Here is a 27958-nt window from a genome sequence, read left to right as displayed (position 1 = left end):
ACTGTGTGAAGTACAATGATGAGCAGATTAGTTTAATGAACATAATCAATAACTACTTTTTTACCTGGTCATAAGTCACTACAGATTTAACAGAGCAAAATAACATTATGTAAGCAAATATGGATAAGTCTATGCTTCCACAAACATGTCTGTTCAAGCTTAAGAGGACTTTGTAATATGAATTATTTTGTATAACTTGAAACTAATATTACACTACAGGACAATAACTGTTTGATGCCTACTACATCAGTTGCAAGCGCCGATGATGGTAACCATTGAGCTTGTGCTGGCGTTAGCCGGACTGCCCACTGCAGATATATCACTTTATTTAAACTGGTAAGTACGTGTACCATTTTCTGATCTTGACAGAAGTTTTTTTGTTTTGTTTTGTTTTGTTTTTTTTACTGTATAGTCTAGGCATGCATGTAACTGTTAGAGTTCCCGGTTAATGAATACAGTGCAGTGAAAAAGTATTTGCCCCTTCCCGATTTCTCAGTTTTTTGTATATTTGTCACACTTACATGTTTCAGATCATCAAACAAATTTTAATATTAGTCCAAGATAATCCAAGTAAATACAAAATGCATTTTTTTTTAAAGTTGATTTAATTTATTAAGAGAAAAAGCTTTCCATACCTAGGTTTAAAAAGCCATTTCTAAGGCTTTAGGTCTCCAGTGAACTACGGTGAGAGCCATTCTAAACAAATGGAGAAAATCTGGAACAGTGGTGAACCTTCCCAGGACTGGACGTCCTAACAAAATTATTCCAAGAGAGCATCAACATCTCATTCAGGGTCACAAAAGAACGTTTTGGAACATTTGTGTCCCGTTACATCTGGTGTAAAACTAACACTGCATTCTATTAAAAGAAGATCATACCAAAAGTTAAACATGCTGGTGGTAGTTTGATGGTTTGGGGGCTTCTTTGCAGCTTCAGGACCTGGATGATTTCCCATAATTGATGGAACCATGAATTCTGCTCTCTGGCCATCAGTTCATGCCCTGAAGCTCAAGCTCACTGGAGTTTAGCAGCGAGTCCACCTCTGAATGGCTCAGAAAATCAAAATGAAGATTTAAGAGTGGCCTAGTCAAAGTCCAGACTTAAATCCAACTGAGATGTTTGGGCATGACCTTAAAAAGGCCATTCATGCTCAAAAACCCTCCATTGTGGCTTAATTAAAACAATTCTGCAAAGAACAGCTGGCCAAAACTCCTCCACAATGATGTGAAAGACTCATTGCCATTCACTAGAAACACTTGCGAATCATGTTTTTGTTTTTTGTTTGTTTGGTTGGTTGTTTTTTTTTTTTTTTTTTTTCTCCAGTGCTTTTAACAATACACAGCCCAGCTGCTGTGGGACAAGCTGAAGAGTAAAAGAACAGAAATGTTGAAGAAAGCCACAGGCTGAAATGGATCTGCAACTGTGAGTGCTGATGTTCTCATTAATATTTTTTAGAATACAGGAATGGCACATCACCACATCATAGATACAGGATTACCTCACTAACTGACCTTTGAGCAGGTCCCATTTTAGTTCTCATTGTCTTCTCCCTCTACACTGCAGACTTCTCATACACCTCAGAAGTCCTGTGATGCCATTATTGGCATCATCATAGAGTTAAAAAAAAGGAGTTTGTTACCAACAGAACCACCTCCAGATCAGTCCTGGAAAACCAAGTACTGGAGGCAGACTCCAGCAAACATTTGCCTCTTCTACCAGTGGACATCCAGAGGATAGAAACTGAAATTATGAGCTCTTTTAAGTACCTGAATGTTCCTCTGAACTATTCAAGCACCCTTTATAAGAAAGGAAGGTACAGGTTGTATCTGCTCAGGAGACTCAGGCCCTCTGGGGTGCAATGGACCTGCCCATGCACCCCATGCAGCCTTACATAACATTCAGTGATAGGCTCCTTCACCCACAGTGTCTGAAGGAAAGACAGCACAGGTCCTTCTTCTTGCTGCAGTCAGACTTTAAAATCAATACTGCTCATTATATAAAACACCAACACTGACCTTGTTAAATAGCAATGCGCCTCATGTAAATGATGTAAGCCATTATCATATGATCTGTCTACCTTTAATATTATTTTTATTTTTATTATATTATTCTGTTTTTAATACTTATCATTAGGTGTGTGTGTGTGTGGTATTTTTTACTCAATCTTTCCTGCTGTATCACAGGGACTCATAAAGAATTACCTCTAATGAACAGTCACTTTCTGCAGCATTGCAGATGACGATGGCCTCTGTACAGTAAGTTAGATATGCAATGTTTTTTTTTCAGGGCAAAAACTATTAGTCTTGTTAGAAAGAGTATTGCACATCAAGTTAATAGTTATAGCCTGATAAAAACCTTTGGCTTCTTATTCTGGACTGGCAGAATACAAGTAACAGATGTTTGCTTTCTCCAGGAAACATCACTGTATTCTTCATGGCACATGTCACAGGATTAAATTTCTTATTCCTAAATTAGGGTGCTGAATATGCTAACCTTGCAAACTGTAATACAGGCATTACTAGGAGGTCGGGCCAACTCTTGCTTTTCACTGATGAGTCTTACTTGCGGAGCACTCTCACACCATCTGGTGGCAAAAAAGACAATAAATAAATAAAGAGTGACTCAGTTGCTTAACAGAAATGCATGTTTCATGCTTTTTGACTGTGGTTTAAACAAGTAAACACATCACAAAATAGGTCTGAATAACTTAAATGTGTTTTTGTGTATCCTCTGCAAAAGGAGTGTGCTTATTATTTAGAAAAATAGTAATGAGGAAAAAAATAAGCATGCGTTGTCAGCTTATTAACTGTTAAAAAATGAATTCATCATCAGTAATAGAAGGCGTTAATTTAAACCCACAGAAACCTTTGTGAGAAATTAAATAGTAATTTTATTTTAAGTTTTACCTTCTTTATTGCACTAAATACAGGAACACATTTTAACAATGTAAGTACCTCCATTTACAGATAGAGCTGTTATTTAATCTAAAATTTGCATCTGCCAACTGTTCTACAAATGTGGGAAAAGAAGTACTTATAGCTTAAATCAGGCATATTACAGTATTTCAGTGCTGTGCAGTGAAATGTTATTAATAGAAACTGTGAAAACACCTGAACTCAATTTTTTCTGCAAGCATCCACAGTTGAAGAACTGGAAATTGTGGATGCTCCCTTTGGGTAGGGAGCAGGCAGAGGGATGCTCCTTTGTGTGTTTTGGTGACACTGCAGAGAGCTGTGTGCAGCTGTGAGGACCACAGGAGAGAGATGGGGGGGGGGGGGGGGGGGCGTGAGGGAGGGGAATCTGTGAGGAGGTGGGGCTTCATAGAGGGAGAGGGAGGTTATAAGAGATGGTGGGAAAAACTGAGAGAGAGAGTGAGAGAGAAAGACTGTGCGCATGAGGAGTGAAGATGCTGTTGCCAGGGAACAGTGCTGAAATGGAAACATCCATTATTTTCAGCTCGTCAGAAGAGGAAAAATCCTTTCATGATGGAGAATCCAGAATGGACTGAATGTGAGGGAAACAGGTGATCCTGACTCCGAGCAGCCTGACAGAATCAAAGAGAAGGTAGGCAACTGTTATTATGTAACCATCATAGCACTGCTCCCATACAGCTGACATCATTACAGCAGGATTAGAGCCTGGGGTTGGGGCATTAGTGCTGGTGGAGGGAGGAGGAGAGTGATCATCATGAAACATGCTAAAGGTACAGGGTAAGGATTATGATTATTATTACGCAAAGCAGCACAGGATCTGACTGACAGGCCGCTGAAAAGATGAGAGCAGGATGGTCTCTGCTGCATGGTGACTGACTCTCCTAATCACTCCCTTCTCTACAGGAGGACACAGTTTCTGTCTCAGCCTCCATTAACAGCAGCAGCAGTAAACAACAAGGATCATACAGCAGCCCAGGCCCTGAGCACACGGCAGTCCCACCTGCAGATGTAAACAGTGATGATCCTCTCTCAGCAGCTTTAAGGATCTGAAAGGAAACCAGGGAAGCAGAAAGTCTTTGTAATTACAGTATGTGAGTATCCTGCCTTTGTACAAGCAATGTTTTTTTCCTGCTTTCGGCTCTTATGAAGAGCTTTTTTTCTCAGCAGATTCTACTGATGTGAGGCCCAGAGGGCAAATCATTAAACGTGACATTCAGTGCTTTGTTTCATTCTGCGGCTGCACGCAATTAATCACTGAGACTGTTTTCACTTGTTTGCTAATTGAGGAGTTGGCAGTCATGAGAGAATAGCTTCTTTGCTTTTGCATTCATTTAAAGGCCATGGAAATACTTTTTTTTTCTGTCAGCTTCTCAATAAAAATAATAAGATCTCAGATTTTTTTTTTTATTTAGCAGTTTGTTTGTTTTGAAGTGGAGTGGACTCCAAAAAAAAGGAAAAAAGGGGAATATTTTAGATCACAGTTGGATGACAGACATGGGAGTTGCTGGTTTCCTTTGAATATGGTCTGATCAAACTACAGCTACACAGTCTGGTTGAAGCAGATTTCCCAAGCGGGGTCACTCTTTTCAAACTGATATTTTGAACTTTGTTGCCTGTGTAGTCAGAAATATTAAGAGATGTTGAAAAGATGAGAAGTTGTTGGGCTTTTGACAGCACTCTCTTCTGAACTGTTGATTTAAAAAAAAAAAAAAAACAGAGGACAGCTCTGCATGATAATGTCTCTGCTGCCTTTCGTCCTCAACTGATCTGATGATGCTTATCTTTAAGCTGCAAGGCATATAAATGATTTCATAACACAGAGGAGGGAAAATTGCCCCTCCACTTCACTTGATCCTACCTGCTGTATATCAAAGAGGGAGCACTTGTCAGAAAAAATTGTGGTAACATATATGCATGTGTAACACCTGTTTCCACTTTTCCAGTCTGAGACAAAATTTCAGGTCACAGGTTTGCCAGGCCCAAAAAGTCAGTAGCTCACAAGATAGTGTTTGGTAAATGAGGGCAGCACTGCCATCTGGACATAAATCCCTACCAAACACGTGCCGCTGCAACATTACTTCGTGTCCATCAATCAGCATCTCACTGCATGTGCAGCTTAGCCTTAGAAAGAGATGTTTGCATGGACAACAAACCACACAGTTATCGTGTGAGAACAGAGGAAGGCAACTCGAAATGTGATTTAGCCAAGAAAAGTCTCAAAGTGGCATTTAAGGATTTCCTCATCAAATCTGCACCAAACGCTGCAACTTTCTGATGGGATAATGCAGTGCAAAGACCTCTTTTCTCCATCCTTTAGAGTTCATTCACATTACAGCTGTACCGGTAGCAAGTAGCCGTAGGACCTGCGCCTTTTAGCCCACATATGCTGCTTTTTTAAGCACATCAGTGCCAATCCAGTGGACAAATGGACTGCAGTAACGTCTGCATCTGTAGCCTGAACTCTGGCTAGGACAGTGACGTAGGGAGACACATGTTTACTTTGTGCATGAGTGATTCTTGATGGTGAGGCTCCTGTAAATGACACAAGCATGAGACACTGTGACCTTTACATCATATTACCAAATAATGAGCATAATGTCATGGAGGGAGAAGTCTGTTTTTGTTCTAAGCAATATGGAAGCTCAGTTCAGGATTTGCTTCATTGAAACACGTGCTTGTTATGCCCTGAGGAACTGTAGTGTATGAGCAATTGGAAGTCTTTTTCTGTCTCCCTCCCCAGGGATGAAGGGGAAGGAAGCCAACTGGGACTTTGTTATGTCAGATTCTTATTACTGTGATTTATCTATAGAACATTTATGGCTAAATTGCACTTGGGTTCAGATTTTGTCCCTTAATTACAGTCTGCCCTACACAAAGGTCACAGTTTTGGCTAGACAGCACATCTACTCTGCGATCCTGATCATCCAGTTTCAGTCTCTAAAACCTCTGAGTCTATTACTTCATCTATTTTTGATATGCTGAAGTATTTTAGTGCAACAGTAGTGTGCAAATGTTTTGATATATATTTTGTTAAGAAAATGGGAAATAGGTCCAAGGATTGATTGAAATGTGAAAGCATAAGTGGAAATACAGTGTATAAGGTAAAAACAGAGTTTGCACAAGTTTGAAAGTCAGCATTTGGTATGACCACCTTTATTCTTCAGCACAGCCTGAACTCTCTTGCGCAGCTTTCTTGTCATCTCAGCAGTCTTCAGGAAGAGTTCTCCAGACTTCTTAAAGGACAAAAGCTCTTCTCTGGATGTTGGCTGCCTTTTGTTCTGTTCTCTGCCAAGATGATCCCACACTGCTTTAATAATGTTGAGGTCCCGACTCCAGGGAGGCCACTCCATTACTGATATTGTTCTATTGTGTGTTTTTTCTATCCAGGTATGCTTAAATTACATTTACAGTGAGTTTGGGATGCTGAAAAATAAAGTCGTTCCCAATCAGATGCCTTCCAGATGGTATTGCATGGTGGATTAAAATCTGACCATACTGCTCTGTGTTCATAATTCAATCAGTTTTGACAAGATCTCTTGACACCGCTGGCTGAAATGCAGTCCCAAACCATGACGGAAACCGTGACAGAGTCTCCACCGTGTTTTACTGTACTGCTCTCCTGACCTCTGCAGTGCATACTAACAATGATTTTCAAATTTGGATTCATCACTCCATCAGATCTGTTGTCACTGATTTTCAGTTTAGTTCTTGCATAATTTGACATACCTCAGCCTTTTCTCCCAGTTTCCCATCGTTAAGAATGGCTTCTGGACAGCCACCCTTCCACTGAAACCATCTCTGATGAGGCTTCAGTGAATATTAGATGGAAAAGATGGGCCAGATGTATCTCTCAGGTCCTGTGTCAGGTCTTTGCTGGATTTTTATTTTGCTGAAATTGTTGATGCAAAAAAAAAAAAAAAAAAGCATTTTTTTGTGCCTGTCAAACTGTGTTATCTTTATAATAGATTCAACTAAAGAAATTGGAGCAAATGATGTGTTTTTGTGGCAGTCTGCTCATAGCAAAGTGCCTAAAGATGCAATTTAAAATGGGTTCTTTGCTTCTTTTTTTGTAGACACAACACTGATTTATCCTTTGAGTTAGGTGTCTTTTTTATGCTCAGATAATGCATAGGTCAGCGTTAAGGGGCTTAACAAACACAAAATATTCCTCTGAAAATGGTCAGGCACAAGGACTGGACTGAAAATGAGTAAAAGAAAAAAAACAGCCAGTGTCCAAATAAAAAAAAAAAAAACTCTCAAAGACCTTCTGAAATCCTGGAGAACTATTGCTCAAGACCAGTTTTAAAAAAATTACAAGAAAGTCTGGTGCCTTGGAACCAAAATATAAAGAAATGGAGAGTGGCCTAACATGTTTGTACAGTACTTTAATTTCTTTCATTAGATCCTCAGATTCATTATTTGGCACACCTTTCTCCACACCTTCAGTTTGTAATACAGGCTTCACAAGTTTAAAGTCAGAAGAAGACATCAGCCAGGTTGTGTAAGTTGGGTGTAGTGTCTTTAATGCAGTTTCAAACTGAATGTTTTAACAGTGTGCTAACGCTTCCGAGTGAATGGTTTGATCAATTCTTTTACCTGTTTGTTGATTACAGTGAGCTGAAGCCCATCCTCCCTGTCAGAGGATGGGTACAGCAGAAGCCACTTTACGCATGGACAGCATGGAGGTTAAGGATGAGTGGCAGGATGAGGACTTCCCCAGGTATGAGAGAAAGAAACGAGCAGTCTGTGTTTGTGCGTGCAGTGCGTCTGATTTGTGCACAAGCTTTTGCAACTAGATCAAGCTTTGGTAGAAAGTCTGTCACATGTTATGTGAGTGTGTTGAGGGCTGAAAGGCAGCAGGTGTGTACTTTCCATGATGTAGACATCAGGTGTTATGTGAGCGGCTGGAGCAAGTCAGTGAACAAAATAGCGACCAGCAGATGGGAAAAAGGAGAAGTCAAATAACTCAGCGTCCAGGAACTGGAAAATAGCCACTCGCTGTACTGCTGGCCAAAATCTTTCTTTGACAACAGAGGAAATGTGCTTTTATGAACTGACCAGAGGAACCTTCATTACCTCCAAAACATATTTACATGCAGTAAATTGCAAAATCCTGTGAATGTTTGGAAACAGCTTTTAATACTTGCAAATTCTAACAAGGTTAAAAATATCTCAGGATGACTTCACATGAATTATGGTGATGGAATATTAGGTAAGAGAAGCAGAATAATATGATTCATCTGAAGGAATTTCAAACGTATCTTAGCTTAACCATGTTCCAGTAGGTCTGTGTTAGAAACAAATGCTTTTGCGCTGCAAATTGTTTTTCTCTCCCCTACTGTCTAATTCACTCTTGCATTCTTGTTGGTGCTGTCCTAACCTTACTTCTACATAGCTACTGACAACTTAATAATAGCAATTATCCAGCAGCTCCATCAGCCCATACTTGCAGGGTGTGTTTGTCTGCACATGCAAGTCTGGGTTATTGTCTGTGTACTTGTCTGCTGCCTGCATGTGTGTGTGCACTCTAATCTAGCCTTCTCAGCCACCCCCACCCCCCAGCAATGAGGGTTCAGCTGTTGTACAATAAAATCAGAGGAAGTTGGTAATTACTGGTGTTGCTCTCTCAAAAAAAACAAAAAAAAAACAGGGCACAATGTATTTAAATCCCATTGCGGCCTCTCTAAAACACAAAGAGCGAAGAGCAATGGTGTCTCAAATTTCATAGCTTTTTAGTGGCTTCTATCATCGCAATTTATTTAGTTTAGCTGTTATGCTTATAACCTACAATTATATAACAACCAAAACAATCATTGCTTAAAAGCAGGAGAGCATTAAGCCAGATAGAATTCCTTGGTATGTACAATTATTTTTAATTTTACAGTTTATTTATGCTGCATTCATGTCTTTCTCTGCAGGCCACTGCCAGAGGACGGAGATTCATGTGGCCTAACTGACAACAGGACCAGTAAGTGGCCTAAATATACAGCATTAGAAGATATATATATATATATACACACACACACACACACACACATACGCTGTATCTGTACTTTCCTAACATGCTGTTTTAGATCCTCCCACCACTCTGAATGTCGGCGAATCCATGACCCAACGTAAGCGCCGCACCCTAGTTGCCCCCGACATGAATTTGTCTCTGGATCAGAGCGAGGGGTCGGTGCTCTCCGATGACTTCCTGGAAACGCCCGATGACCTGGACATCAATGTTGATGACATTGAGACTCCTGATGAGACAGATTCACTGGAGTTCATCAACAATGGCAATGAGCTGGAATGGGAAGGTCAGCCAGACATCATTTTAGAAACATTCAGATGGTTAATCTGGGAAAATATTTAAGATCATGCATGTATGTTAGAATTTATTATCCATGTAACTTCTGTAGGAAAATTATTATCACACATAATAATAACAAATTACACAGAATCTTTACTTAATAATACGTGCACAAATGAGCAGTTCAGGCTCTGATCTTTGTATAAAAGCACAATTTTTAACACAATTGAAAAACGAGACAATGACTATGACCCAGACAAATAAACACACTAAGACAATAAAAACAACAACACACACACTAAAAGAGGAACGATGGTTATTGTCACGAATGACAAACCATAGCCATGTAACATAATATTACATTGTGCTATGTATTGCTTTAAACAGAGGAGCTGAAATTAGCCTTAACATTAATTAAAAGGTAAGATTTAAATAGTAGCACATTCTTTTGTACTACTGTGAAGGCCCACCATCCTCTTCCTCCTCTTCCTTGCTCTGGATTCTGCTGTTCTAAATGTGCTTCAGGCTTTGGACTGGTCCTGCTGGTTTTAAATAAATAGCTGCTGGGTCTGTGCAGCCTTATGTGATGAGTTTTTAACAAGTTCAGCAGTATCGTGTTGACTTCAGTTTAGTCCGACAGGAAGGTCACATTCAAGGGAAGCGGATATTTTTGATTGTGTGCTTAAGGCAAGGTTATCTCAAATTTTATACTTAATAACTTGAAATTTTGAGTTGTTTTTCAGAAGGTTTATTCAATAATTTGAGATAATAACCCAAAAATTTGAGATAACCCAAAGTTTTGACTTTTGGGCGGCAAAAAAATGCCATTGTTGTCCATAAACAAGAGACTGCAACAAAAGGAGTTTAAGCTTTGGCTGACTGCTTGGCCAGTGATCCAAATTTGAGTTTAGTTAAATGGGACCGCTCTAACATCATGGATTCCAAATCTTTTGGCAATCTTTGATCTAGTGAAACAATATCATGGTTTAAAGATGATTGTAGTAAAAATATACCTACAATTTTAGCCACTAAATACAGGATGGATTTCAATTCCTTAGAGGATTACTTATTGCTTGGTTGTGTGGTATTCAGTTATAAAATGTTTATTACTTTTTTATAATGTTTGCATGGCAAGAATCTGTTTGTCACTATAAACCATGAATTTAAAAAGGTTCATTTCCCTTACCCAGCTCTGCCTCATGCTGGCTTCACCTGATGTTTATAAATGTGAGAAGAAGGTTAAATGGTCTGAGCAGCAGCTTTGTGGTGTAACCTTGTTTTCAGATGACACTCCTGTGGCCACTGCCAAGCGTCTCCCAGGAGAAAGCGAAGAGGAGCGAGACTCGTCTGGTCGTCTGTGGCGAACAGTGATCATTGGCGACCAGGAGCAACGGATCGACATGCAGGTCATCAGACCATACCTGAGGGTGGTCACACACGGAGGTAAGTTAGAGTATTTCCCCAAATGGATTCCTCACAATGGTTATGTTCTTCTAACTTAAAATCTATGAAACCATAAATGAGCAATGACTGAATAAATAAATGCATCAAGAAGGGAAAATCAGTTTTGAAGGCAATTATTTTTGTCAGACTAGTGTTTCATATGTAATCATAATAATGCAGTTGATAATATGCAACTACCATTGGAGTCACTGCATCTCTCTCTTCTAGGATATTATGGGGAAGGTTTGAACGCCATCATCGTGTTTGCAGCCTGCTACCTTCCTGACAGCAGCTGTGACGACTATACATACATCATGGAGAATCTCTTCCTGTAAGATCATTTATGCTTTCTGAAGGGACTTTTTTACAGTAGCATGCTTTTTGCTTTGCAATCTATGACATGGCTGATAAACCTGATGTTCTAGCCTTTTTGTTGAGAGGGGCAGCCAATCAGAAAGGCTTAAGCAGAGGGTGGCCTCAAAGAGCTGAGACTGTTTGCTTCAGATGAACCATAGACAGTGTTGAGGTCTAAAATGTGAACTCAGTGAAGTGTCTGCATGGCATTATTCTAATAACCAGCAGGTGGCAGTCTTTCAAAGTTTATCTTTGGACTTTGGCTGCTTTTTCTCTCATTACCAGTCCACTCCTCATATCTGACCATTTTCAGTGGAATGTTTGTTTGTTTTTGTTAAGCAGTTTAACACTGATCTATGAAGCAAAAAAGCATAAAAAAAGGTTTGTGATTCTGTCATCAGGTATGTTGTGAGCAGCCTGGAGCTGCTCGTGGCCGAGGATTACATGATTGTTTACCTGAATGGAGCGACTCCTCGCAGGAAGATGCCTGGCATCAGCTGGCTGAAGAGATGCTACCAGATGATTGACAGAAAGTAAGACAAACAGTATCAGAATACATTGGGCAAACACTTTGGGAAATAAGAAGCATTCTAAAGATAAGATAGTTAATCAAAACAAATGGGAATTCATGATGTTAAAAGTTATGATGGGGATTTTAAACTGATTGTTTCCCGTAGACTGAGGAAGAATCTAAAATGTCTCATCATCGCTCACCCAACATGGTTCATCCGCACCGTCCTGGCCATCTCAAGACCCTTCATTAGGTATATTTATAATGCATCCGCTTTTTTATTGGCTGTGAAAGTTTGTCTTTTATCATATCTTTTAAAAAGGAAAAAAATAGATCAGAACATTTTTAAGTTGTCAGTGTACATTTGACAGTAAAAAGAGAAAAGTGTTGCTGTTACATAATCAGAGAGTATGCTGTCCTACATGGTTGAATGCAGATATGTTTTTAGACAAGATAATATGTGACAATAATTGCATATTGTTGATGTTTTTTGAAGTGTGAAGTTCATGGATAAGATCCGTTACGTTCACACCCTGGAGGAACTCAGTCAGATTATCCCCATGGAGCACGTGCAGATTCCTGAATGCGTGCTGCAGTAAGTACTCTCAGCCACTAAGGGTCACTGCTGAGACACTGCAAGTGTCTGTCATGGCTCATTATTGTGTAATGCAAGCTTAGAGCATATAGTCAGTTCCTTAAGTATTTACTATTGAATGCAAGACTTGGAATTAATTCCAGATCTGTTATCTGCTTAACTCACCTGGCCATGACACTGTTTGTCAGTCTATTGTCCAATTACTTTTGGCCCTCTGTTGATGGTGGACTGCATGAAAATGGCTCTAATTCTTAAAGTTTATGCTATAATTTTGTTTAATATAGTATATTACATATTAGTATATAATATAATATATTAGTATATTAGTATAGTATAATACTAGTATAGTATAATAGTATAGTTTGTTAGTCTGTATTGTTAGTATTGTTTGTTTAATCTTTATTTAATTTTTTTAATTTAATTTAATTTTTTTTTCATTTTATTAATTTTTATTTTTTTTTTACATCCATTGTCTGGATTCTGTTTATTATGCGTATTAAGCTGCTGGATGCCCTAATTTCCTTCGGGATAGATCTATCTATCTATCTATCTATCTATCTATCTATCTATCTATCTATCTATCTATCTATCTATCTATCTATCTATCTATCTATCTATCTATCTATCTATCTATCTATCTATCTATCTAATCCCTTGAATTAAAGCAGAAAGTCTGCATTTCAGTCACATCATTATCATTTGATTTCAAATCCACTGTTGTGATGTACAGAGGCAACATTACAAAACATGTCTCATTTTACAAATACTGACATCTTGAAGGAATTCAGACTGAGCCAGTGTTTATGGATAATTGAGATTGATGTACAATTTTTTGAATTTGTTTAAATGTCTAGTTCTCACTGTTTACTTAAATGAAGTTGAAAGAGCAGATGATTAAAATAATAATAATAACAAAGTTTATTTTTTATAGGACATTTCATAGCAAAGTTATAATGTGCCTCACAGAATGATATTAAAAATCTATTAAAAATTCCAGAATGCACAATACAACTCTAAGTAGGCATTCACCTTTTTTGTTTTTTGTGGCAAACACTGAGCGTTTGAAACCTAAGAATACTCAAACTATGGCAGCCAATAATGGTGCATCCCTCCCTGATTTTAAAACAAACTCAGAAGGTGATTGAGGCTTTGGAAGGACTGCAGGGAATACTTAAACAGAGCAAACGGGGCCAACATCAGACAAGCTTTTCCACAGACATGTGAAAAAGAGATTTTTCACACGACTGCATGGAGTCCTAACTAAGTCCACTACTTCCACAGCAATTAAGAAAGAGCATAGCAGGCAGGTGCTGCTAATCAAATGCTTGATTAATTGATTGAATAATGATGCAAGTGTGAGCACCTCTATAAAAGCAGATGTTTTGGCAGTTTATTGGTCTGGAGCACTCAGCTGTGCGTTAACACAAACACCACAATCTACCCGTGGGTGGACGTCCCGGCAAATTTACCGCAAGGTCAGACTGACCCAAAAGCTAAATCTCAGACTCTACAGGCCTCAGTTAGCATGTTAAAGTTCTCGACAGCAGCACAATTACAAGACTGAAAAAGTATGGCTTGTTTGGAAGGGTTGCCAGGAGAAAGCCTATTCTCTCTAAAATGAAAGTAGTAGCACAGCTTGGGGAACAATGTCTTTTGGACAGACAAGACCAAAGTGGAGATGCCATGATGCACAGCACTACATTTGACAAAAACCAAACACAGCATATCAGCACAAACACCTCATACCAACTGTCAAAAGCACGGTGATGAAGGGGTGATGATTCGGGTTTGTTTTGCAGACACAGAACTTTGACACTAGTATTGCCACATCACTCAGAATTTCTATTCCCTTTTTTTTTTTTTAAAGGTATGATGATGAGAAGATAAGAGCACAAAAGGAAAGGTCAGTGATTTTCAAGTGATTTTGTGTTTAAAAAACCTCTTTCTTTTTCCACACATGCTCCTCTAATCATGCATATTACTAATATCTGCCTGTCTTACAGACTTGATCAAGAGCAGCAGCAGAGTAACTCAACCCTCCCCAGAGAAAGGTCACCTAATTTTGTAGTACATAGAGTCCTACAGTACATGCAGCTACAATACGGAAAAGTACTCAAATATTGTTGTACTTAAATCCTGTAAGAAGCCTGAAAGCACGGTGCAGTTTCATTTGTTTCACTGATTTTATATTTAATCTGTTAAAATGCTAAAAATACAACAACTTCCTCCATTTACATAAAGAAAATATTATCTAAGAGGTTCAACAGCAAACTAATCAGTGCATTGCTTCTTTTTTAACATGAGTGTGAACATCTTCTGCAGTCACAAAGACATGATTTGGCAATACAAGCTAACATGGTCTAGATGACTAAGCAACATATTTATATTTACTTATGGTCAATTTTAATCTGTTACTTCCAGGCCGAAGTCGATGATAGCAGAGGTTGGCCGTGACATCTGACATTAAGGTAAGGGCTTCATCCGTCTAAGTGTCCTTATATCAACTCTCCAGGTTGGTTTGTAATGTCAGCCCAAAGTAACTAATCTCTGGCGTATATGGAAATGTTCTTTTCTGCACATATCTGCTTACGTGTGCTAAAGAGAAATGACACACTAAATCAGATGCTGGATGATGGCCTGTCTTGGGTCCAAAGGGTCAGCTTTCCATTCAGGGGCAATGGAATCCAAATTATAGTTGCACTCTGACTCAGACCTCTAAACCCACATATTTTCTTGAAACAGTGCAGTTTCTGTACAGTGGGAAACAAAGCAATTATCCACTTTAATCTGTATTTTGAGGTTGATTTTTTTTTATCTAAAAATGCAAATTATGTTAATAGCTTTTATAAAAGAAATTGTGCATCAGTTTCTTCCTGGGTTGGCGGTGCTTCTCTGAGAGCTGAATAGGAACATGGCATACAGTGCTGACTGATTGCTGTCACTCTTCAGGCCCAACTCATTTTCATCTTCGCCAAGTCATGTTTCAGTTCTTTAAATTCCGACCGTGCGAGGATCCAAGAAATGTTACCCAGTCCTCACACATCACCCCGCTGTTACGTAAAGCACAGCTGCTCATCTCTTCAGGCCTGCCTGAGCACAACCGATCAATTCTATTTTTAATGGGCAAATTGATCTGCCCCACCGAGCCTGTCATAAACTGGGTAAAATGCCCGCCACGGTCAGGGTGGGTGAAGCGGATTATTTTAGAACCTGTCCCCGGCTGCTGACTGTTCCTATAGGCCCTCATATATCAAACGAGTTGCCAGCCAGTGGACTGGCTGACATCCCAGGAATGGCCACGGGGACTGTCCCCTAAGCAAATGCCAGTGGAGGAAGCAGGAAAAACTGAATGGTCAAACCCCATATGTGTCAAGTAGTTTCGATTTACTGCCTGCCCGCTGACACGCTGCCAAATTTAACAACTACATTACATGAGAATTTTTGACTGACTGGATTAAAGTGAGACTTAAACTTTCTGTATTTGCATCACAGAGCTTTAAACTGAAGAGTCCGAGGGGGAACCTTGAGTCGTTTAAATGGGAGTCAGCACTGCAAGCTTCTCAGCTGGGGTTAAATCCCCCTAAATGGATCTATTAGCTGGAGGACAATCATTGCTCAATATTTCTCTTTGTTCAAGTGACAGGCTTGCTTCTAACAACTTACAGTTCATTTACACCAAAGCATCACAACTTAGTTAAATAAAATTAAAAAAAAGTCCTGCATGTCAAGTTGACCTTTACCTACTGCATGACTTTACCTATGTGAATGAAGAGAATTCCTGGGAACATTTTGTACATATTTGTAATATATTTTTGAGGAAAAGGTGTTTGCACATGGATGGGATGGGTATTGTTTGGTTTCATGGCTATTTGCTGTAAACAAAAAATGTGCAATGATATCGCTCCTCTTAGATGTTTCTGATGCAAAAGTGTGTTACAGTTTTCAAGTTTTCCAGAGTTGAATATGCAGGTGGCATGCTTGTTTATATCCTTCCTGTCTTTGCTACATGTTTTCAAGTTTTAAAAAAAGTAATTTTGCAAGATGGGAAGAAACATTGTTACAAATGAACAGAAATCTATTTAATGAGAGAGTTAAATGAATTGATTAGTGTTATTTATGAAAATGTGCCATTTATTGTTTGTAAAAAAAAAAAAGAAAGAAGAAGAAGAAATAAATGAGTGATCTTAAGTAAGCTTTGTCATGATTATTCAGCCTTGACTGCTAAAACAGAACAGAAGACTCACAAGGACAGACTCGCCCGTGTACACTACAGCTTATCTTTTCATCTTTTTATTGCTGCTATGTGTTTTCACCTTCGGTCCAGAATGTTTTTGACAGTTGAGTTATTAATGGGGATAATCGTCAGTGGATGTTTTTTGTGTCACCTGACTTTCCTGTGCCACTTTTTATGGAGGTTAGTTTGACTTAATGCCCTTGGAGTGGCCTTTGTCTATGTTTATGTGCTAAGTTAGTGTTATCACAGGCCATAATACATAACCCATTAGAAAATGAACTTTTATTCTACAAGTTTTTGTTTTTTTTTTAAAAACAAAAAACATTTATATTCTACAATGCAAATCCATTTAGATGTGAGAGAAATTGATTCAGTTAAATTATGTCATATATGATGAGTATATCTGTTAATTTTAATTCATTTAAAAAAATTTTTTGGTCGATTTTTGGAAAATAGTTTTTAAAAAAAACAGTTTTGTCTAAGATTTGAATGAAAGGACGGCTGATAAACAGAGCTGAAGCCATGAGGCACTTAGATTTTATATTAATTAATATTAATGCTGGAAGCACCAGGAAACAGCAAGCCTGCCTCTGCCCAAAGCTCACCATTACCTCCAACACTTCTGTATGCAAACAGATCTATACTTGGAAAATATTTTTTGACCACTGACTTTTGGATGCAGTGACTTTCCAGATTAATGTTGTCTGGAAGGAGTTATGCAGCATCCTCTGAAACCACAAAATAGCTTCTTTCTTTTTTTTTAATTAGCCCTGCTAATGAGCATATGGACTTATATTTAAAAAGTCAAATTTAGACTGAGAGTAAATCCTGGCCAAGTAAAGGTGAGTCTGTCTTTTGATTCTGAAGATGGAAAACGTATGTGCACCACATGCTTCTCCACGCTGGACCACATGGTTTGATCCCCTATATGGAACAGTTTGGTACTCTCCAGGTTCTTACCCATATGTGACTTTTTCTGTTTACTAACGCCACACTACTACACAACATCAGAACTGTCACTCACTTTGTGTCAGCAGGCATCACTTTTCCACTGAGACTTTCCTGGCAAAGAACCATGTGCTCCAATGTCTTTGGCTCAAAGTTCACCTCCGCCGTACACTCACACAGATAAGCTCAGTTGTAAAAGAGTTTGCTCAAATACTGTGCAAACAAAATGAACACAAGGTTTTACTGAGGTGTGCGCCAATTGGAGTTGATAAGCAGTGGGGTGCTTAACTTCAAAGAAATAGACGTGGCTTATCACACCTATAGCTGTGACTCGAGACACTGTGGTCACATGGCTGGCTGCCATTTACTCCAATGGTTGCATCAGAAATATTCGTGACGCAGCAGTCAGACACAGCCACCTAAATATAGGGCTCTGGTTTTCTCTTACCCAGAGCTGTGTCTGCATGGAAAATTCCCCCTTAAAATCACAGGTTCTGCACTATGCTGTGATACGGATGTCTTAGAACATATATATGGAATAATATAAAATACTACATTTTTAATGACTGTACAGTCTATTTCCTCTCTATATGGTTTCTTCTTATGATTCCCAATTCCTTTATGATAAATGCCCTCTGTATATAAAGCACAGCCTGCTTTTTAACCCTAATGGTTTTCAGTTTTTGCAAACACGCATCTCAAATGTAGAATTAGTTAAACAGCTTCCTGTCTGAGGCATTACATACGACTGTGGCTCATGCCTTAGTCTCTTGTTATATTCTATATCTTCTAAGAACTGTGTTAGGTGTAGGATTATTCATGCATCAGATTGGCTGGCGTTCACTGACTCCTCACAGCAGGTGCAAATTATGGGCTCTACTTTCATGAAGCTGTGAGGCTTGTAAGTCCTGCTCGACCATTGGTGCCGTGGACCGTGAAGTGGCACCTTATTGGTTCAGGGAAAAGGGGGCCGATCGAGCTGGGAGGCTGTGACGCTGCATCTGAATCCTTTAAATGCACGGCAAAGAGTTTGTCTATCAATGAAGTAGTAAAAGGGGGGAACATTTGTGGAGGAGGAAAAGGGAAAGGTTTTCAGTAGAAGCCTTTGAGAGACTGTTTGCTTTGGCTGGGTTCCCTGCTTTTATTTACTGAATTCCAGAGGTGACCAACACAGAAAAAAAGTAAAAAATGAAGTTCATCATTGGCATAGGAGGGTAAGTCTTCTTTAATATATTTATCTAGCTGTTTATTAATGGAACTTTTTGGGGGAAAAAAAAAATCTAAGTGGCACTAATTTCAGAGTGACCAACGGTGGGAAGACCACTTTGACAAATAGACTACTAAAGGCATTACCCAACTGTTGCGTGGTGCATCAGGATGACTTTTTCAAGGTAAGATGAATTAAAGTATTTTTTTTCTTTTAAATAACTATATGTTAACTTGAAAGCTAAAGTAATAACTTAATGCCATTAAAGTTAAGTTATTGCAATGCATTTTTATTTTTCATATGTCATTTGCTACTTTAACATTGCCCTTGAAGACATTTTGAAATAAACCATCAGTCTGACCTGCAGTTGTCCTGTCATGGCAGTAGCCTAGTAATACATTTGGCTGATTGTCTCCTGGACAGCCAATCAAAGGGCTGAGCGTCCCCACTTAAAGTCAGACTTCTGCTCAAATTTGTAAAAGTATTTAACCTCACTTCGAGTAACCATCAAAACCATTTGGGGTTTTTTTGTTTGTTTGTTTTTTTTAAATAATACTTTCCTTTAAATGTTTTAAAGCCTTTTGAAGACAAATCAGATATTCCATCTCAAAGCATTTTTGATCATCGAGATGAGGCGACAGCGACCGTTTCTGCCCTCCTTCATAGTTTTAAGATCTGGTAAAAGAAGTGATAAAGTTTCAGGTTGTTTCCTGAAGGTATTGCCTTCAGATTTTCTAAGCCTAACGTTTGGAAACTAATTCAACCACACTGAAAGCCGTCAGCGTGTGTTCACTTTTGGTGGAGACGAGTCCTTGACTTGTCCTGTCCAGGTGTGATCAGTTCCGACTGGTTACTAGGTTGCAGCAATGTTTTATTGGTGACTGTTATTTCAGAAACCCGATCAAATAGAAGTCGGGGAGGACGGCTTTAGACAGTGGGATGGTAAGAATGGATTTCGCGTAGGAAAACCATGCAGTAATGTACTCTTTCTTTCCTGCACATTTCTGTAGTTTGGTAACCAATCAATCCTAAACTTTATGATATTCAATCAAATATTCTGTGAATGCCACAGACATTCACTAACCGTGACTAATGTGTGTTAAAGCACATTGGTGAGGAGTGTTGGTTTCATGTGTGGTGAAGCATACTCTTCTCTTTTCTCTACTTGTTCTGTATCAGTGATCACCGCTCTGGACATGGAGGCTATGGTCAACACTGTCAAAGGCTGGCAGGAGAACCCCGTTAAGTTTGCCCGCTCACACGGCGTGAGCCTGTCACATGAAGTTGAGGAAGCCGGCTCTGTGGAGAAGGGGATCCATATTCTCATTGTGGAGGGGTTCCTCATCTACAACTACAAGTGGGCTTCCCAGCATCTTCCTCATGCTTTATTTTTTACACAGGCTCTAAACTCTGACCTATAAACCTCCTGATCTCTAAAGGTTTTGAGTAACCTGAGCTCTGCTTTCTCTGCAGGCCTCTTATTGATGTCTATGACAAATGTTTCTACATTTCCATTCCTTATGAAGAGTGCAAAAGGAGGAGAAGGTGACAAGTTCCTGCAGTAACTTTACTAGAATATGCTTAAGAGTTAGACACCAAAGTACAGCCTTTTATATTACTAAAACTCCACACTAATGCAGATCTCGTTTTCTCTGCAGTACAAGGACATACACAGTCCCTGACCCACCCGGCCTGTTTGATGGCCACGTCTGGCCCATGTACTTGAAACACAGGAAAGAGATGGAGGACAACTGTGACAGAATAGGTTTGTAAAGCCAATGCTTCACATCTTAAAATATAAATGACTCTCTGCTTGCCGACATTTCTCCACCAGCTTATCTACATGTCAAAATAAGAGCAAAATCCCCCTCCCTCTGCTACAAAACCTAGATTTAACCCTTAACCAGTGACCAGAAATGCTCTTATACGCTTTTGATTTCTGTACAGCGTACGTTGATGGGATGACATCGAAGGAAGACATCTACAACAAAGTGTATGAAACCATCAACAACTCCCTTCTAAACAGCTTATAGGTAAATATAAAAGGATAATCTTGGATATTTTCACTTACAGATCAGTAAAAATCATTTGATTCAGTGTGAGTAACCACTTTTCTCTCTCTCTCTCTCTCTCTCTCTCTCTCTCTCTCTCTTTACAGCAGGACTGGTCTCACTGGATTTGTGTATAAACTTGTAAATAGAAATTTGAGTGAAAGCGTAACATCGGTTCTGTAGCTCAAAGCCTGATTTGTAAATAGATAATCATGTAACATATGAAGAAGTAATGGCAGAAGCGCCATGTTTTGTATAGTCCTCTGTAACTTTTTTCTTTTTCTAAAAAGATAAGCCACCTCTGGACTCCCCAGTGCTTAAACACCAGAAACTCTGATCTTGTTGTATTTTTAAATGAAATAAAATGCCCACTGTGTGGAAGGATTGCTGTCTTCCAATTCAAAGAAACCACTGAAACCACTTTATGTTTCTTGTTTTTCTTCCTGCTGCATGTCATGAAACAAGCACACATCTGCATATTCCCTCTAAGAGCCCTCTTTAGCCACAAAGCTCATGTTTTACAGCCCAAACATTTGTGTCTATGAGCCGGACTGATTGCATCTGGCTGCTCTTGAATGAGTCTGCTTACAGTATAAGTCAGATGAGCTTTAGTGCTCCATGATGGTAGATGTGATTATTCACCTCTGAAAAACCAGAAAGGAAATATTTCAGGTAAAAGTTATTTATTTGACCGAATAATTTGTCCCACACACACTACACATTTTTCATATTTACACTCTATAATTTTTATTAATATCCTAACTGACCTTGAATGAAAACAGATAAGTCCAATAAGTCAGTGTGTTCTGATGTCAGTGTAATCCTCAGTAAGAGAAACCCACATCCCACCTCCTTTTGCTGCTCATAAGAACAAATGTTGACTGAGGTGCAGTCTTGAATATGGTGAGAAGAAATGGCAGCTTCAACTGATGAACACTTAACAGGACACAGCATCCCCCTCTGAGGCTCTGGTGAAATTAACAGCATGACATTTCTGTAAACTCTACCGGGAAATGAGCTTCTTGCGTGCATCTACTCTGAGAGTTCAGAGTCCTCTACAACGTAAACTGTCTGCCTCAAGAGATCGTGCTAAAACTGGTGCCTTAAGCACTCGTAAGTTGGCTAGCTGAAGACTTAATTATGCTTCCCTGTGGTCCTGATAACTCACCTAGCAACATTACACATCACCTACTCTGTAACACTGCTACAGAAATAAAGGTGCAAAATCTTCTAATTTTTGGCATTAACTTCAACAAGCTGCAGTCTGAATTATGCTTGTGCTTCTCCCTGATTGGTTGCCACCTCGCCAACAGACCAAAAGTCTAAAAGAGTCACCCACATGGCTTGACCGTCAGCCTCAACCAACGCTGTCTATACAGAAAATAGGGTTGACATGAAGCAGAGCATTTTCACTTTTATTGATATTTCAATATCAAAAGCAAAGTGAATTATATAGTAACAATGAAGGCTGTAATTCCTGACTCCAGCTCATGACACACAGGCACATTTGAACCATTACACAGAGAATTTCTGTTGTAAAGAGCCAGTGATGACCAAGATATTCAAAGTGTTCAGTGGCACATAAACTCTTTAATCTCTCTTTCTGGTCATTAAAATTAACTCATACTGTACATTACTGTGAGAAAGGTCTGGCCAGCTCTCTCCCAGGACTTGGCAGAGCCACAGAGGGTGTGTTGGGGGGAGTTCAGAGTCTTGTGATTCGTTTCTGGGAGTCTTCACATGCCAGCAGTTGGCCTACAGCAGGGGGTAGCTGTTCTGTTAGGTTATATATAGGCTAAGTGCCTGAGCTGTCAGGGGAACAGATTTAACATGTGTACGGCAATCACATATTGCCACACACCCACTCGAGGCTCCGCTACCCGGTCTGACTCAGGCTCTGTCTGCCACCCAGTAAGGTGAGAACCTCGATGGGTGGCATGTGCTCCCTCGTCATCCCCACGCCATGGAAACCCCCAAATGTAGAACCGGGGTGTTCATATTAGGGTGGAGAGGCAGTGACACACGAGATGACTGGCTATCACATGCTCAGCAGACCCTCTGTGTGAGAGAGCGAGGACCCCTGAGGTATGTGAACAGTTGTGGTTTTACCACTGAATGAATGACAGAAATATTAATGATGGCTCACTGAGACAAACATAAATGAACCACTGAATCAATTTTGTTTTATCACATGACTTAAAGCCATCTAACTTAACATTAATGAGGAGTTCATTATTGTCTGTCTATCACACACAATAATATATTTATGAGCAGGGATCAGAACATTTTAAATATTTTCAGATAACCTTTGCAATTATTTCATTACTTTTAAGTTGCTTTATATTAATAAACCGGCCTCTGCATATGGTTCCCCACCAGGTGAATTATAGTTGATAAATAAGTACATGTTTGTGTGTTACTATAACACAAATGTTCTCCTAACTCATGAACTGGAAGTCTTAAAGTGATTTGTGATTAATAACTGATAACTGATAATATGAAGAACAGAAGGTACAGTAAGTATTAAACATTAACATCATAAATTATTGAGGGTTTAAGCTGTGCTTAAAATGCATGTTAGCTAAATCTGCATGACCAATTCTGCCTTTATACTGTATTACGTTTTTTGGTGTGTATTTTAGTCTAGGACCAAAATACACTTATGACTGTTTTTTGGTCCTCTCCTCGAGCAGTACTGCTGGAGCTCAGAACCAAAATACAGTACATGAATTAATGGCTGTCTATTCTGCCCAACTGGTCCAAAAAAAAAATTATACTGCTGGCAGGGGATCATTCCACCAAATGAGGAGCAGATACCGCTGTGACATCAGCTGTTTTATAGGTGTCAGCTGTCTATGGTGCCCACTTTTCTTTGATACGTTGCTTCAGTTCATTGAGGTTTGCAGACAGTGGTTTATACACTGGTCCCACCACAGCATTTCACTTAGGTTGAGGTCTGGACTTTGCCTGGGCCATTGCAACACCTTGATTCTTATCTTTTTTCATCTTGTTGTAGATTTTCTTATTTATTGAGCTGGAGCAGAAGAACTGCAGAATAAGAATTCCATTGTTCAGTGTAACTGACTGTTTACTGTGCACATGACAATAAAACACTCTTGAATCTTGTGAATTTGCTGCTGTGCTTGGGATCATTGTCCTGTTGCATTAACCAGTTTCAGCCAAGCTTTAGCAGATGGCCTCACATTTGACTTTAGACTACTTTGGTATTCAGAGGAGTTCATGGTCGACTCAATGATGGCAGGGTGCCCAGGTCCTGTGGCTGCAAAACAAGCCCAAATCATCACCCCTCCACCACTGTGCTGACAGCTGGTATGAAGTGTTTGTGCTGATATGCTGTGTTTGGTTTTTGCCAAACATGGCAGTGTGCATCATGGCCAAACATCTCCACCTTGGTCTTGTCTGTCCAAAGGACATTGTTCCAGAAGACTTGCAGTTTGTTTTGATGCTACTTTGCAAACCTGAGCTGTGGTGCCATGTTCATTTTAGAGAGAAGAAGCTTTCTTCTGGCATCTCTTCCAAACAAGTCATACAGTCTTCTTCTAATTGTGCTATCATGAACTTTAACATTTATGCTAACTGAGACCTGCAGAGTCTGAGATGTAGCTTTTTTTGGGGGGGGGGGGGGGGGGGGGGGGTTGCTATTTCTCTGAGCATTGCAGGGTCTGACCTTGGGGTGAATTTGCTGGGCCATCCACTCCTGGTAAGATTGTGGTATTGTGTTAACAGACACCCGAATTCTCCAGACCAGCAAGCTGCCAGGACTTCTGCTTTTATAGAGGTGCTCACACTTGCTGATGACCAGTTACTCAAGTGGGCTTAATTAGCAGCACCTGGCTGCTAATTATCCTCTTAATTTCTATGGAAATAGTAAGGATGGACTCCTGTAAAAATGTTTTTTTTCTCCTACTGTACACTGCACAGATTAATGACTGATGGTCACTATTAGAATCTGCACAACTGATGCAAATTTATCCTGCCAACAGAGAATCATTCCACCAGCTGAAGAGCAGACACACTGTTTAGTTAACATAAAAGGGCCTTCTACACCCGAGTGATTTAATGCAGATTTGGTTCTTCTTTGGCTTGCTGGTTGTTAATTAATCTGACACAATACACCACACTTGTGTTCATATTTTTTTCAAGTAAATGCAACATTCATTTGCTAAAAGATTTTTTTAAGTGCTTTGATTGTGCCAGGACATTTTAATAAATGTCAAAACATACATTAAATTCAAGTGTGCCATTATGATAGAACAGTAACTAAATAATAAAATGATTCATTATAATTATGAGTTTTAATTATTAATGCATATATATAGTCACTGTAATGTTGCAGCTGGTTTTTACTGCTTTTCTACTGTTTAATTTAGTTTATAGTATCACACTGCATTTGTCAAATCCATTTTTTTAATAAATGATCCAAATGTGCAAAATGATTCATATCTGAAGTTTTAAATTAAACAAAGTGGAGTAAAACTGCAAAATGGAATCACTCAATACAGTACAAGGTCCCTGAGAACACTGAAGTCTTTCACCCAGGGTCACATTAAAACAATTTTTAATAGATTATTTATTAAAAGTTCACCTGACTAATTTGTCACGTGTGAATGAATGAATGAAAACGTGATGATGGACACAGCAGCATGTGACTCAGTGATGAAATATGAGGAGAGTTGACAGGCCGCTTTATGCCAAAGGTTAATCAAAGATAAGCGAGAAGTGTTTCACAAGAAAGCTGACGCTCTGCAGTCCTGACAGCCTATAATTAATCTTCCATTAGAAGCATTTTATTTCAGGTTATACTAAAAAAGGAGCTTGTTTTATTTAAAGTTTTTTTGCTTTAACAGGCATTATACATCCACATAAATGCAGAACCCAAGCAGTTTAATAGCAGATGTCTTTTTTCAAGCATTTTTTTTCCAGCATCTCACCTGTATTGTCTCCCCATGATCTGTGGTAAACCCTCTGGATCTATCATTTTACTCCTCAGAGTGGCAGTGTGAGGCCTCAGGGGAAAACAACAGGTATATTCCATGTAGGGGAAGTTGCTTGTGGTAAAACCATTTTAAGACCTTCATCTTCGTTAACAAGCAAAGCTGTGAGCAGCCCTGGATACCTAGATTCATGGGATAAGATATATTCAGCGTAAAAGAATTAGTCTTTCACACGGGGAAAGACCTACCTGCTGCTGTAGGTGTACCATGAAAACAACCAGAAACTCTTTGTTTTTATTTCCAAGCACTCCCAATTTACAGTAAAGATTAGTTTTTGTGGCAGCATTTGTCGTGATTTGTTTACTTTCAGGTCAGACACACAATATAAAGACTTAATTCAACATTAATACTTACTGGCTACATTTTGAGGGTTACTTGTCCTGCTCGGGAAGTCTTGTGCCAAACCAGTGCCGAGGATCTGCGGCTCTTATAAATCTAGGCGCACAGAGGGGCGGTGCTGGACTTTGGAGGAGAGGAAGGTTTCTTCAGCTAAGAATAGAAAAGCATGAATGCTCACCATCTTGATGCCCTATTTGGCAGAAGAGTGATACTGAGATACTTCATCGGCATAACTTCTCCATATGTCAGTGTCTTTTAGCATGTTCATGACCCACATCTAACTTATACCTTATCTGAAAAAAAGATCCTGCTAATGTTTAACATGATATCAGGTTTTTTGCAGGGGGGGGGGGGGGGGGGGGGTTAGGCTTAAACTTGAGTTAGTAACACACACAGTAAAAGAAGGTATCATGGTACATTTCTCTGTATCACACTGAAGTACTGTCCTGTATTCATGTCCCTGTTTTAACTTTTTTATTCATTTTAAAAAGTTTATCTTCTTTTAAGTTGTTTTTTCTATTTTGATACTATTTCCTTATTGTTTTAAAGTATTGTGTGCTTCCTTTTTCCTGTCACATATATGCTGTCACAATACTGGATGTCCCATATTGAAAAGTTTCTCAGCAAAAGTACAAGAATTTCCTGTGAGCCAAAAGCTCGGGCTTCAGATTTAAATTTTTCTCCAACCAAGAGCTCAAATCCCCCACCTACCTGTTGTTCAAACCTTCTGTTTGCATGGGGCAACCAATCAGGAAAAAAAGTTGGCTTAAAGGGATGGGGAGGGGAGGGAATTGAAATGGAAAGGAACACAAACACAAAGGTTCATTACAAGATAAATATGGATTATGTTCAACTGTGAGTCTGTCATGGCCTTTGTATGCCTGCTGCTTTTGTTGTGCTTCTTGTAGTTTCTAGTTCCCCACTTCCTCAAGCTTTCTGTGTTACTGTGTGGATTACCTTTGAAAAGAATCAGGGAGCTTGAAATGAGAATACCCCCCCCCCCCCCCCTTTATAAAACGATATATCTAGCAGCAAATAGATCTTTTGTTTAAAAAAAAAAAAAATAGGATCCATTGGGCCACTGTTGGAATAGATAGTGTTTTGTTATTGTGCATTGTCACTGCATCATGTAATTACCCCGCCCCTAGGGGGGGGGAACGGGGTATTATTTCCTGTCTGTCGAGTTTGTCATTGTCTAACAACAGACTCCTTTTCTTTCAGTATTTACTGCACTTGTTCTCACAAGGTTCATACTGTTGCAGTACATACAGTATAACTGGGACATACTACCTGTTATAACATAACATTGTGCCTTCAGCATGACCTGCTTAGGCACTCCTGTTGTGTAGTTGGCACAGAGCATTGTGGGTCAGAAGCAGGAGGACACCCTGGCTGTCTTACACACTGCATTTAATATAAGCCTTTTTTTAAAATTATATGATATAATAAATCTGTTTAGCTTTGAACCCAGCTTATTTACTGAACTGTAATGCAGCTACTATCTGGTTCAACTGGAGCCTTGTACACCCATCAAGCCAATTTCACACTGTTACACAGCACCCCACTCCAAACCCTAACCCTAACTTTAATTCCACTAGGTGAGACACCGGATATATTGTGGTATTGTGCTAAAGATGGATGAAACAGTGACTAGCATTTGCTTTTAAAGAGTGGATTAAAAATGTGTAAAGTCAGTGATCAGCCATAAAAAATGACAAACGTGAATATGGACATACTTTATGGGAACGGGCTTGCAGGTTCCCTCAAGAGTATCACAAATGTTGAAGCCAGAGCACTGCAAACTGTGGGATGGCATCATACGGATGCAAAGTGCCACCTTGTGGTGAATGAGACCATTAACTATAATGAAACTTTTCCAGATTTGCTGTATGTCTATCTGCATGTTTCATTTAAAACTACCATTTGTTATCGTTTATGAAGCTTGATAAACTGATCATGCATGCTTCTTTCACTTCATGAAAAGAAAACCTTGAAACAGAAGAAGTCTTTAACTTTTCTTGATGGTAGTTTAG

At 39.3% G+C, this 27958-nt stretch overlaps 2 protein-coding genes and 1 long non-coding RNA gene across 7 annotated transcripts; 2 read left to right on the top strand and 1 right to left on the bottom strand.

The window, feature by feature from the left end:
* Positions 1–254: 254 nt before the first annotated feature.
* Positions 255–16289, top strand: atcayb (ATCAY kinesin light chain interacting caytaxin b). Of its 4 annotated transcripts, XM_030751838.1 has the most exons (16): positions 255–336; positions 1324–1422; positions 3457–3564; positions 3837–4024; positions 7547–7653; positions 8852–8901; positions 9008–9235; positions 10513–10671; positions 10900–11002; positions 11427–11558; positions 11703–11789; positions 12033–12131; positions 13999–14034; positions 14135–14182; positions 14553–14599; positions 15624–16289. In XM_030751838.1, the coding sequence occupies exons 5-15, from the start codon at positions 7577–7579 to the stop codon at positions 14590–14592; spliced, it is 1059 nt and encodes a 352-aa protein (XP_030607698.1). In that variant the 5' UTR covers positions 255–336; positions 1324–1422; positions 3457–3564; positions 3837–4024; positions 7547–7576; the 3' UTR covers positions 14593–14599; positions 15624–16289. The 4 variants fall into 4 exon arrangements, with proteins under 4 accessions (XP_030607698.1, XP_030607699.1, XP_030607701.1 ...); XM_030751839.1 differs by lacking the exons at positions 255–336; positions 1324–1422 and adding an exon at positions 2237–2255; XM_030751841.1 differs by lacking the exons at positions 255–336; positions 1324–1422 and having other exon boundaries at positions 3358–3564; positions 3837–4020.
* Positions 10424–26059, bottom strand: LOC115795770 (uncharacterized). Its single transcript, XR_004021276.1, has 4 exons — positions 25941–26059; positions 25524–25708; positions 11482–11537; positions 10424–10649 (listed from the first exon to the last, which is right to left on the bottom strand). It is a non-coding gene; the product is annotated as an uncharacterized LOC115795770 (long non-coding RNA).
* Positions 18370–20991, top strand: LOC115795768 (nicotinamide riboside kinase 2-like). 2 transcript variants are annotated; one of them, XM_030751843.1, is made up of 8 exons: positions 18370–18527; positions 18614–18704; positions 19414–19462; positions 19700–19877; positions 19994–20065; positions 20179–20285; positions 20468–20553; positions 20679–20991. In XM_030751843.1, exons 1-7 carry the CDS (start codon positions 18502–18504, stop codon positions 20551–20553), a joined length of 609 nt encoding a protein of 202 aa, XP_030607703.1. In that variant the 5' UTR covers positions 18370–18501; the 3' UTR covers positions 20679–20991. The 2 variants fall into 2 exon arrangements, with proteins under 2 accessions (XP_030607703.1, XP_030607704.1); XM_030751844.1 differs by lacking the exons at positions 18370–18527; positions 19414–19462 and having other exon boundaries at positions 18628–18704.
* Positions 26060–27958: the final 1899 nt, after the last annotated feature.

This window comes from Archocentrus centrarchus, chromosome 17 (assembly GCF_007364275.1).
Source record: "Archocentrus centrarchus isolate MPI-CPG fArcCen1 chromosome 17, fArcCen1, whole genome shotgun sequence".
Classification (NCBI taxonomy): domain Eukaryota; kingdom Metazoa; phylum Chordata; class Actinopteri; order Cichliformes; family Cichlidae; genus Archocentrus; species Archocentrus centrarchus.
Note: the sequence above shows the minus strand (reverse complement) of the source record. Positions and strands in the feature narration are given on the sequence as shown.